General features: G+C 47.9%; 1 protein-coding gene across 5 annotated transcripts in view; it reads right to left on the bottom strand.

Moving 5' to 3' along the window:
• Positions 1-12636, bottom strand: part of robo2 (roundabout, axon guidance receptor, homolog 2 (Drosophila)) — a 155782-nt gene that overhangs the window by 96886 nt on the left and 46260 nt on the right. The window contains exon 1 of one of the 5 annotated variants that reach the window (XM_088379988.1): positions 10-694. The exons of the other annotated variants lie outside the window; for them this stretch is intronic. Coding sequence (XP_088236114.1) covers positions 10-64 — 55 coding nt within the window. The 5' untranslated portion in view covers positions 65-694. Of the gene's footprint in view, positions 1-9; positions 695-12636 lie in introns of those variants that run through there. 5 annotated transcript variants of the gene reach the window in all.

Raw genomic sequence — 12636 nt, 5'->3', positions numbered from 1 at the left:
TCAATTTACCATCAACTTGAAAGCACGATAATCCAGCCAGCAGGATGAACGCGAGTGGACTCATTCTAGCATATTAAAAGATCCACGAGTGGCGCGCAAATCCTCCAATTCAACACAACGGGGGAGATAAAAAAAAAAAAAAACAAGACGCGCAGATTTATTCTGCGTAAAAACTGATAAAAATGCACTTTGTGTCCACAAAAACGAGAAGATCCATGAAGAGGGGGGAAAAAGTAGGTCACCCGGCTGCTCGGGCTTGTTCTTCCACTCAAGTCTCGTCAGATATCCCGTCTTGGTCCACTCGTTGCTTGTCGCGACACCCACGGTGGGACCTGCTCAAGCCCCGAGGAGCAAAGAAAAAGTCCTCCTAAAAGACGAGCGTGGCCCCTGCGCACTTTCAGTCGGGGGGCTCCGCTCGGCTCCTCAAGCGCGTCCCGTCGTCAGACGTCGCTGGGCGGCTGCGGTGACGCGCGGCGCGCGCATCAACCGCGACATTCCCACAACAAAACCAAACAAGTTTGGAGGCGAGAAGAGCGGCGTGGAAGGCTGTTAAATGGAAGTGAGTCTCTTCAGAAGCGCGAGGACAACAACAACATCGTCCTGCCCGTGTCGTGTGCCGCCGTCGCCGACGCCTCCTTCTTGGACGCACGCAGCGCGCACACTCTTTGCGCAGCCAGCATCGCCCGCACAGGAGCAGGAGCAAGGCAAGGCAGAGCGAGCAAGGGCGAGCTGGCTCCGAGCAACACCCAAAGTCCACTTTGTCACCGTCCGGATAAGAAAGTTGTATGTCGCTTTAAACGAAACCAATTGTTGACGCGAACATAGCAAAATCTCCGAGATGAAAGTATTAAACAAAGGAAAGGACAAAAATGACACTTCAATTTCTTTGCATGGAGATGTGTTGGATGAACTGATCATTTACATTTTTCTAATGAGCACGCGCGGACAAGACTCGCCATGATCTGCTCAATTGGGTATTGAAATGAGTTTGATCCTGATTGAGAACTTCAGGAGGTCTCAAGTCAACTGTTTTCTCATTAAATTGCTTTGCATGCGCACATCTTGAGATATTAATGATCAAATGATTTGAGGCTTCCTCCAATAACCAAACAATGTGTTAAGATTTAAATGCTGTATTCTCCTAGTGATGATGATGACGCTGATTTTTGGCTGGCAAACACTTTGAGGCAGCAGTTGTGACACAAGCTGTTGAGGTTCACAGAAAGGGGAGGAGGGAGGGGTAAAGGGAAGGGCTGGGATGCATGTGGTCTGCCCAGCAACCTCCTTCTCGTCTTAGTGAACTGTGAGCTCCCCCTACTGGTGAATCAAGCAACAACCCCCTCACTACTCCCCCTTCCATCAAGATCAGCAGGTCACATGAATGTCTGTCTCCAGTCCAAATGTTCAATTTGACGTTAGCAAAAGGTTTGCTACTGTCGTTGGTAGTTACTGCCGAAATACACTGCATCGTACTGAGGGCGGTTTGGAATGCAAAACAAAACAAAAATACAAGCATGGTGACCTTGCTGAGCTCATATTGGATTTTGGAAAATGATTTTGCCTTTAAAGACCACCAAAACGGATTAGGGAATAAAATAGAAAGAAATATTTTTACACTTTTTCGCTTCCAGCTAAACATTGCTGAGTGATTTTTTTTCAGGGCGAACAGAATAAAGGCGCAAATAGGTGAATTCCAAACATGCAGGTGTACTGCCCCCCCCCCCCCTCCCTCCCACAGGCATTTGGCTAATTACAAACGAGGCCATTTCAATGGTATTTCTGTGCCCCTAGAAAGAAAGAGTCAAAGCAGTCAAAGATAAGAGCTCGCCAAGCATCACAAGCAGAAGCGGCAGCAGCGAGATGCTTAGATGTGGCCGTGTTGTGATTTACAAAGCCCGCCGCAGTCAAAGAGGACTTTTTGCTGCGGGCCGTGCTGTGAAAATCTTCCCCTCTCAATAAAGCGCGCGCAAGAGCCACAGCCACTTCTGTGGCCTTTAATAACACCTCTGGCGAGGATTCGTCTGTTAAGTTTGCACGGCGGCGTGTCGCAGCTCGTCCTACAAAGCTCGCCGCTTTGCTCATCTGCTCCCGTTTTCAGCCATCGAGACACGTCTTCAGTGAGCCGCATACAAAATATTCACCGAAACGGAGCAAAAACAAAAAAAGCCGTGCCTTCACATGCTTTGAAATGTTCTTTTGTTTTGACAAAAGCACCAGGGGCGTAGCTACAATTTTTTTCTCTGTGGGGTGGCCAGAAAGTCACAAGCCTGAAATATAAATAAAGCTGCCTTGCTTTGCCTCTATAAGAGTTGACAGTGTGCCCATTTTCAATTTTACTCCCAAACTAAACCTAAAACAGAGAATTCTATATATACATATATATTTTATATTATTTTATAATTTTTCACCCCTTCCCTATACCATGTAAAGTTCGACTTGGAGGATTTGCCATGCAAATCAGCTTGATTTTTTTTTTTTTCTTCCTGTACTTGGCATGGCATCAGTAAGGACATTTGCCGTATCGCCCATCACGTCTCATCAGTGTGGCTGATGGAAAAAGGGAGGGGGATTGTAGAAAGGTCAGTTAGGAAGACGAAAGGCCCGCCTTCTAACATAAACAACGACCGGCGCGGCTCCACTGACGGAAAAGAAACTAGAGTGTAATTCTCCCTCGCGGCAGCGCCGCCTTTAATGCGGCCATTTCAATCAGCGTATGGGCGCCTGATGTATTTCACCTCTTCTTAAATATCAGCAACCCTGGATTTATTTTAATTAAAAGAAAAAAAAAAGCCAAGACCGTTGGAACTTCAAGACATAAAAATGAGATGTGGTGAGTCTTAATGCCAACTTGCGCCCGATAACTATTGAGGTGTTCGCCTCAGCACGGCCGAACAAATGTAATTTTTCAGGCAATGAGATGAAGCGGCAATTCCCAACGGAGGTAATTTGTTATTGGGAAGTGATCACGATGCGCGCGGCGTTGTCACTTTGTGCCTAAATGATGCGTTTGTAATCGCATGAAAAGTAAGAATGAAATCACCGCCGCATCGTTGAGCTCGGCCCATCTGCTTCTAGATCCTTGTGTATCTTTGGACCGCCGGCTGGAAAAATAATCAAATTGTGGCGAACCGCGCCGTCGTTTAGGTCGCCCCTGTGACAGCTGGCAATCGTCCGGCGGTCGTGGTCATTAAATATAATAAATAGATATATTAATATATAATTAAATATAATATATATATACATAATATATAGTAAGAATAAATATAATATATAAATATATAAATAAATATATAATAATGTATAATATAAATAATATAAATAATACATTTCACATTTACAAGTGAGTCAAGCATCAGAGGCTGAGCTACACTGTGTTTGTTTGCGGAAAGTCACAAGGCCTGAAAGCGGTGTGCCTCTTTTGTCCGGCAACAGCAAGGAACCCCCAAAGAAGGTGGCGGCCCGGCTGCTGTGCTGAGCGCTGGCAGCCAACCTGAGCTTGGAGCGCATGACTCGCAGGAAAGTCTTTTTAATTGCGCGGCAGGTCAGAGGTTGCGTCGGCGGTAACGCTCACCATCAGACGGGAGCGGTATTTGGGGAGCTCTTATCCGGATCCTCTTTCATGGCCGAGTACGCCCCGGCGGGCTCGGGGCAGCCGTGATTAGGAGCTGCGTGTTGGCGAGGGGGGTGCGCAGGGGGTGATTAATGTAGACGTCAGGAGCGGCCCTCCCTCCCCCGCCATCCGTAATGACACCTGGGGAGGGCGGAATGGGCCCTACCTGCCGCCCGGGCTCCCCGAGTGGGGCATGATTCTTTCCCGTGATCCTCCTCCGTCAGCACTCCTGTCAGCCGGCCCGGTTCCCGTTAATGGGCCTCTGTGTCAAAGAGCCAGATTAAGCTGTGCTCTGCGCCGCCTCATCCTTCGCCACTTTTAGCTTTGGAACATTTTGCAGATGTATGAAATGTGTCATTTGCAGACTTTAATCCTGCCGCGTGACAAACACCAGCCACGAAAATCATCGGCGCTCAGGACGGAATAAGGTGGATTGCCGCACTGCTTCATTCCCACCCACGCCGACGCGCCGCGTCCGCCAGGACTCATCGTCTTTTTTTTTTTTTTCTGTTTATGACTACGGCGGGAATATGACGAGACACGTTGAAGAGACAAAATGAAGGATGTGATGAGATTTGAGGAGAGAGAAGCCGGACTGAATGCTAACATCGAACCCCATGCTTGCATGTCAGACCACAACAAAAAGAAGGATTTTTTTTTTATGATTCCCACCGAAGTGCAAAAACAACGACAAACACTGGACCAAAGTTGCCCTGTGTGTGCAAGGCTGGAAAATAAACAACAACAAGTAAACATGGCCGTGGGCGGCCCAGCTGCAAGATGTTGGCACAAATGTGGACCAGCTGGGATGAAGAATCCCTCCTCTACATCTACAAGGAGGCATTGAGAAGTAGCATTCCTTCCACGCCACACGCCAAAGGCTAATGGGATGTTTTGTCTAGGCCGGACATTTTCTGGGAACTTCCTCCCCCGCGTTAGCCTCAAGTCAAGGCCGGAATTTTCCCCGTTAAGGTGAAAAAGAGACTTTTTGCCGGCACTAACGAACCGACCTCGAGCACTCACTCTTCTCGAAAGCCATCACGAGCGTCCTCCCCCGGACCGATAGCGGGGTGCCGGGCGGCGGCCATGACGGGATGCCATAAACAATGGCGGAATGGGAGGACGCCAGCCACTCAAGTATCTCGCCGCCATCCTTATCATTAGGCAACACACACACACTTGCAGAGCTCATCAACCAGGGCGCCGCGGCCTCCGCTCACTCATTTTGCCGACTAAACAACTGAGTAGGCGGAAAAAGTTACAAAGCAACGCGCTGGGAGTCGTCTGCGGACGCGGTCGGACGCTATTGCGCTTGCCATCAAGGCGGTGAAATGACCCACCGGGGCCGCATTCCGCCGGACTGGCTGACTTCATTACGGAGAAGAAGAAGACTTCTCCTTCTAATGTCGGAGTTGACCGGATGTAAAAGAGTGAAGAGGGAATCCCAAATGAGCAACAGCACAGATATCAAAGTCAAGGCCCGGGGGCCAAATACGGCCCGCCACATCATTTTAGGTGGCCCAAATTGTGCATCGAATCATGCCAATTCCAAAATTTCAAATTGTTTTCACTTTTAAAAAAAAAGATATATCGTGAGCAATTTTTATTACCATTCATTTTTTAAAATAATTTTTAAATATTTTATTTGATTTCAATATTTCATTGTTAAATATTTGAACATTTTTATTCGTCTACTTGTCTTATTCATCACTTTGTTGTGTATTCTATACTATATCTACAATATGAGACGTTTATACATTTATTTGGGTTGACAATTTTAATGGCCCTTGGAGGCAAACTATGACTATGATGCGGCCCGCGACAAAAATAAGTTTGACATCCCTGACCTACAGTAAACGCCGACAGCTCTAATGGAGCTTTGTCCCCGCCCCCTTCTTGCCAATCAATCGGAGCCTCACGACTGGGCCTTTCACCCAAAGTGGAAAGTGATTTAGAGCCTCGGGTGAGAGTCGAGCCCAAATGGAGTACCCCCCGACCTACTTTCAATCCAACGCCGCACTGGGGACACTGTGACTTCTGCTGGCAGCTGATTGCTGTCGCGGGCAGCATAACAGAAAATCGCTGCTTCGGCATATTTGTATTAAGCAGCCCGTCGTTGCTCTCGCACGACTGGAAACAATCGGCAAAGTCAAAGGCTGGCTTTTGTTTCGGCGTCCTCTAATGAAGCCGGCCGGGGTCGCCGGGGCGGCGTCCCTCAGGGCCACGGCAGCGGCACCCCGGCCCGGCCGCTCGGCGCTCTAATTGCTGCCTCATAAGCAGCAAATCCACTTAAGTGCAGCAGCATATTGATCGCCGCTCCGCCAGGCGGCCGGCCACCTCCCGGCCTTTTACAACCTGAGGGACGGCCCAATAAAGAGCGGGTCGCCGTGACTAGATAAATAGCAAAAGAGGGTCAGAGCCACGCAATTACTGCCAAGCCAGCCCGACCTGGGCTGAAGGTGAACAACAGGCGGCGGCGGCGGCGGAGACAGAGGAGACCTTTTCAATTTGCTGCAATAATGAGCGCTGAACAAGCACTTTTGCTTCCATCCGTCCCAGCAGAGCCGCAACCGGAATTGGCACCCGGGCGCAAACACACCTGCCGGTTTATGACGACCCAAAGAGGCGCATGGAAATTGCCGATCGATGGCGTTCGGGCTGCCTGGGCTCTTAAAATGCGCCGCATTTGCTAGTACGGATCCAAAAGAAAAGACGATTTGGCCAGCTTTGTTTTTCTGCAAACCACATTTTGACTCCTATTTCAAGCATCGCCACAACCTCCCTAAAGAAAAAGTGAATCGTCTTCTTCCACGAGGAAAGCAAAAAAGGTTTCTAGGTCTGTAGAGCAATTGGCGTGATGGGAAAATAATCCACAAAGCAAAATGCGACGGCTCCTCTCGCCACTTATTGATGACAAAACAAGTGGCATTTAAAAGAAGACAAAAAGTCAATGTTGCATTTTCATGTGCGCCAAGTGACGGAATGAGGTCAAGAACGACGAGCTTAGCTCGGCTTCCATCAAAGATGATTATCCTCCTCGTTGGTTGGTTCGGCGAAACATCAAAGTGGAAAGCAATCAAGATTTGGCATTTTTTAATTCGCTAATCTGCTTTAACGCAGCACTATACGATTCTTCTCTCCCGCCTTTGTTGTCTTAATCTGTCTTATTTTCAACCCCCGCCGCCGTATCGGCGACGTCTGCTCCTCCGAGAATCTTTTTTTTTTTTTTCCCCCCCATCCTGACATGACGAATGCGAGCTTTCGTTTAAACGCGTTTTGTTGACAAGTTTTAATGAGACTATGGAGCACACATATAAAAACGGGGCAGGGAATAATAGATGATATTAATATAGTAAATAATATATTATTAAAATTATTATATGATAATAATATTTGTCATCCGGCACTTCTCGCTATTCCTAGAAGCTAGAAAAATACTACTTTTGATTTTTTTTTTCCTTTGCTCTCTTTTTTGAAAACATGAACCTGTACTTGCTGCTTTTTATTTCGTCAAAATGGGCTTTTTCTCTGCGAGCAACCTCAGCAGGTGACGACGGGACTTATGTAGAAAGAAGTCAAGTTAAATGTGCTTGAAATCTTGATTGAGTGTCAATTAAATAGGAACAGCAGAGTCACAGTCTTTACCTGCACGCCTTTGAATAACGACACACGAGGCGACGCTAGTAAATAATAACTCAAGAATGAAGCTGAAGTTGAAAGGCTGAACTCCGCTGCATCTTCCAGAGCGACACGGCATTGAATCTCCAACCTTATTTCTCGTCGCTCGGAGCGACGAGGAGGCCGCTCCGAAACCTTCCCGCTCGCCTTCAAGGTCCGAGGCGTAAAAGTGAAAAGTTCATCTGGGCTCTCGAGTCGTCAGGCTGTTATGCCTTTACAACGGACGCAGACGGGGAAGGCCACCGAGAGCATTTTTATGATCCAACTTGAAAGAAAAAAAAAAGATGGGCGACTACAAGCTGTAAGATAAGAACCATAAAAATCGACATCCATGTCGTCGGTGTTTTCTTTCTTTCTCCTTGCTGGGATTTATTGTTACTTTATTATGATCCCATCTCAGGGATGAGGAAATGAGGATATTAATGACACTTTTAATAGATGGGTGCTTTTACTTTTATTGTAAAAGGTCATGAATAGCGAGCAACGCGGGTCGGACATACGCGTGCATTGTTTGCAGAGGCCATTTTTAATTCAATTCATTTTCAACTGTAAGCTAATATTTCTAAAATAAAAAAATCAAACAAGCACACGACGTTTTATCAAACATGATCGGTCTTGGGTTATCCGGAAGTTGAAAACAAGAGAAGATGGCCGCTTCAAATGCGACAACAGAAAGCACGACGAGCGTAACGATTTCTGTGCGGTGTTGTCATCCTTGCAGTGGGGAAGAAAAAACGGGCGTGCCTTAATAAGGCTTGTTGTCTGAAAGCAACTATTGATTTTCACGCCAGCAGCTCGTCGGCCGCCGACTGACCCGGTCTGAATCGGCGCTCGTCATGGCCAAAGCTAAATTGAGCCGGGCGCAAGTTGGCTCTGTCACCCAAGATCAACGCTCGGCGACAATTTATTTCCATCAGTCAGACTGTTTCTCCTTGTTATTTATTTTTCATTCCCTCTATGGAAATGTGGAATTTCAGCCGTCTCAATGGATCTGTCAGGAATTAGATTTTCAGACGTCTTGTGTCTATATAAGTTGCAGATGATGGCCATCATGATTAACTCATTCGCTGCCATTGACGGCTATGGACGTATATTTTAACGGTGCTGGCAGTGAACGAGTTAACTGGCGAGAGAATTTGCAAACTTTGACTTTCTACTTTTCCAACACACAAAATATACCAGCGGATACTACTTCTAGTTTCGCATCGGTCATCACGGTAACCTTTGATGATATGCAACAGTGGCGAATCTGGCGCTGCGATCCTTTTTTGTCGCTTCCCGGCTGGCCCGCCGACAAACGTCTGCCGCATCAACCGATAAGGCGAGCGATGGGGATTTGAGCGTCTCACTCGGTCGGTCGGAGCCGATGTATCACTCCCGCGTTGACTTCAGCGCCGCTTTAACGGCTGACGGGAGAAGCGGCACAGAGCCAGCGAGAGAGGGAGGGGCCCCCGGGGCCCCCTGGCAGTAGTACACTCATTAACGCCTTCAATTTGCCTTAATGGCTTTCTCTCTCATGGCTCGCATCCGTCCATCAGGCCAGACTGTATATTTTTCTGCCTGTAATTAATCCATTCATCTCAGGCAAAGACGCGATCAATGCGGGCCGGAATGAAAGCGAGACACGCGACCTCGGGCGAGCAGAAGAATGCGACGGAGCAACGGCGTCCAGACGGCCACGCTGTCGGAATTAATGTCGCATACGAGCCTCGGGCCCAACAAAAAGTGGACCCCGCTCTTGATAATAAGGCCGCCTATTTTGGTTCCGAGCTAAATGTCGAGCCGGGACTATACAAAAATCAATTTCAAATGTGCTTATCAGAACAAAACTAATGGAATCGTTTCTACTGGAACCAGAACATTGAACATGAGGTTTTTGCTTGAGAGGGGGAAAAAAAAAAACATGTTTGGGTTGATTTGATTCATTTGGAGTCGTGGATGCCTGTGTGTGCAATCATGCACCGCAGTCCCTCCCACTGACCCCGAGGCTGAACCCCCCTCCCCTCCCAGATTTGGCTTGAAGATCAATAAGTAATTTTTTGGAGCTGATTAGTTTGCAGCAGGAAAGTGGGCACTGTCTGCTCTGTCCTGAGGATATAATCAAACACTATAACAACCACAACAAAAAACGTGCTAATATTACGGCACGCTACGTGCTTTTAATAATGGTGATTAGGGCCAATGGTGTGGAAAAAATAAAATCAAAGAAACACGGCACTGCGTGCTGTCCGCTGTGCATCGCTTGCAAAGATCAGCCATCTTGGTTATTAAAGTGAAATTCCCATTTTGTCAACAAGTAATGATGCAAACACAGGCAATTGGAATGTGATCCATGAAAAACTGCAACCAATGCAAAAATGGAAAGTAAATGTATAACCTCTTTCTTCCTAAAATGCAATATCATTCCTCTTATCATTACCAGTTATTTATTTATACATGCATCCATACGTTCATCTCCGCCGGGGAAACGGACTCAAAGTAGGACGCAGGTTGTTATGCAGATTTTTTGCACGCCGATGCTGCGACCTCATTCGAACAAGCCGACTCCCCAGTGGGGTCTTGAGACGCATGTAAAGGAAATGTGGGGCAAATTGTTGTTTTGCTGTCCTCTCCGGGGTCTACAATCAAGATGAGACCTCTAAAGTCCGGGCCGGGGTGATAAATCATCGGCGCTGACGTGTTTAGTACACGCCCAAGCCATGCAGCGGTACCATGTTGAACCCAACCTCCCCGGAGTCTCATAATCTGGCTCATAAATTGGGCGAGTGCCCAAGAGCGGCTTGATCTCCGGTTGTCGCATAGCATACTTTAATTTAAATCCGAGCGCGGCGTACGTGATTTACGCTCGGGCTGTTAAAATGTACAGCTCGGAAGGCGACATCTATGCACCGATGGAGAAATTTCTCGAGGCGCTATTAGGGTTGGGCCGATGGTTTGGTGGCATAAGCTGGTCGGTTGAAATGGCGTATGCTACAAGGGGTGACCAGTTTCGATCCAAATGATGCACACTCCAAAGGACCACATGGATTGAGCCAATCAGAATTGGCTACTTGGGGGCTGCTCAGGTTGGACTGCTGCTCAACGGCATATGCTAGCAGCGGCTACTAGCTTTAGGCAGATGGTCAATGGCGCGGCCTTGTAGGGGCTACTAGGGCTGGACATGACAAATGACAAGGGGCGTAGAGCAGATGGTCTTACTCGGTCGGGGCAGCGAAGACTGGCCCGGTGATGGGTGACATTCAGTATGCTAGCAGAGGCTGCCATTTGGATCTACGGACCATAAGCAAATTGAGTGTGGAATGGGCTGTTAGGCTTGGCCCAAGGGTTCGCTTGTCATCAAAAATAGAATCTTTCAGAAAGATCCTCGGCCAATGTCGTGAGTCATTCCTGCTAACTAGTAGCTAAACGTTGCTTTTGTGGCTATATGCAGAGCCAACGTTGACAGCATTGACTCGAATACGGCTTTAGTGCTGTTCCACTTGAACATGCCTGGCCCAGCGTTTCAGCTATTTGGTGTCAAAGGATCAACTCCCGAGGGAGGCGCAATAGCACTTGTTTTATGTGATCAAATCGCAGAATCATCCACACCTGCCTGTCGCCAATGACTGCAATGGAGCGTTTATTCCGAAAGGGTGCAAGCACTTTAGCTTTTTCTTGCTCAAGACGGGAGGAGGCGAGGGAAGCAGCCCCCTCCCTTCCGCGCCGTTACAGCTTTGGTTTTACAAGCAGCGCCCAAATGAAAGCAATTACACTGTAATGTGCACCATAAACCTGAGTGAGGAGGGTCTCGGAAGCTGAGGGGGGGGCGGACGCTCACAACATATTTACATGCACAGAGCTTTAAAGGGAGTTCACGGCCATACTGAGGAGAAAAGCAAATTAGGAAGACACAGACACTCAAAATGGCATCATCTAATCGCATCAGCACCGACCCGCTGTGGCTTGACTGAAAACCGCGGGGAGCCTACACGTGACGGAAAGGATTTCAAACAATCTCGATTGCCGTTTCAAGAGGTTAATTGCTTGGTGTGACGCCAAAGTGATGCAACGGCAGCTGAAATTGCACCGGGCGGGGCCGCTTCGACTCGAGCCAAAGAAAAGCTGAGCTCCGGATCTCCTCCGGCGTGATCGCAACAAAGCCGACGGAACGGAAAGGTCAGCGTACTGAAGCGGCGTTGTGATGTCCGGCCACGTAGCAGATAAGTCCATGACTGATAGCAGAGAAGGGACGGAAACACGGCGGCCTGGTGCCGGCCGGGGCACAGCTGTAATTCTAACAAGCGCTGAGTGATGACCAAATAGAAGTCGTTTCCTTTCCGTGACCCCACCTAGTCCGCCGGCTAAAGGCGGCCATAAACAAGACAGACCTAATAACGGTGACAGGCCCGGCTAAAGACAGTCGGGTGACCCAAACCTCGGCAAGCCTCCAATAGCAACAATAAAACATAGAAATGCTTGGATGCAATTTGCCCAAAGCGCAACGGCGGCAGCTGCAGTTAGTCTGCTAGCTAACGTCAGCATGCTACGCTACATGCTAAGTATTCTATTTGGCCCTGCCACACAATAAGAAGCTAAACATCTCATCCTCTGGACCGGTCTCCTTATCTGCCGAAAAACACATTCCAGTCCTGCTGACGACGGGCTGGCCTTAAGCCCAAATTCACCGCACCGCATCTCGGCCACCCCCCTTACTCAGCCTCGGCACAAAGCGGTATTTACAGAGCCCGTGGAGTTATTAAACTTTAATCCCGCTAAGAAGAGCATATTCTGACAATGAATTATAAATGACACAGGTTAGAGTCTCATACATGACCTCCATTCCAATAAAGCTGTCACCGGCGGCTTTAATAAAGCATAATATCAACTGAGAGGGACCACTATCTCAAAGTACGTCTATACGTGCACGTATAGATGTGTACGGATATGAGGCGAGCATCTAATCCTGCTGCGCGTTGCAGGGTGCAAGGGTGTGTGGCTCTTGAAGCCGCCGCCGCCACTAATTAAGAAATCATCACTTGGTCTGAAACCAACAATTTTATTTGTTTGGTCTTCTGGGAGTTGAATTGGATTGCCAGTTTACCATCTGTCCAAAATTGGAAAATTCATTAGAGAGCCATTGTCCTTCAGTGAAATGATGCTTTATTCCGTAAGCCCTTGAGTTGAGAATTGCAACGGGTTGGGTGGGGGTAGGGGTGGGGTTCTCCTGACAACATTATCGTGCCGCAGCGGGCGGCAGAACCTTCATCTGCGGGCTTTCCAATCCAGACCATCGTAGGTTTACCATGACACAAACTCCAAGGGATACTACAAACTTTACTACAAGACTCTTTTTTTAAAAAGATACAAGT

The sequence above is a fragment of the Syngnathus floridae genome, chromosome 7, assembly GCF_059516105.1.
Source record: "Syngnathus floridae isolate MCC-2025c chromosome 7, RoL_Sflo_1.0, whole genome shotgun sequence".
Lineage (NCBI taxonomy): Eukaryota > Metazoa > Chordata > Actinopteri > Syngnathiformes > Syngnathidae > Syngnathus > Syngnathus floridae.
Note: the sequence above shows the minus strand (reverse complement) of the source record. Positions and strands in the feature narration are given on the sequence as shown.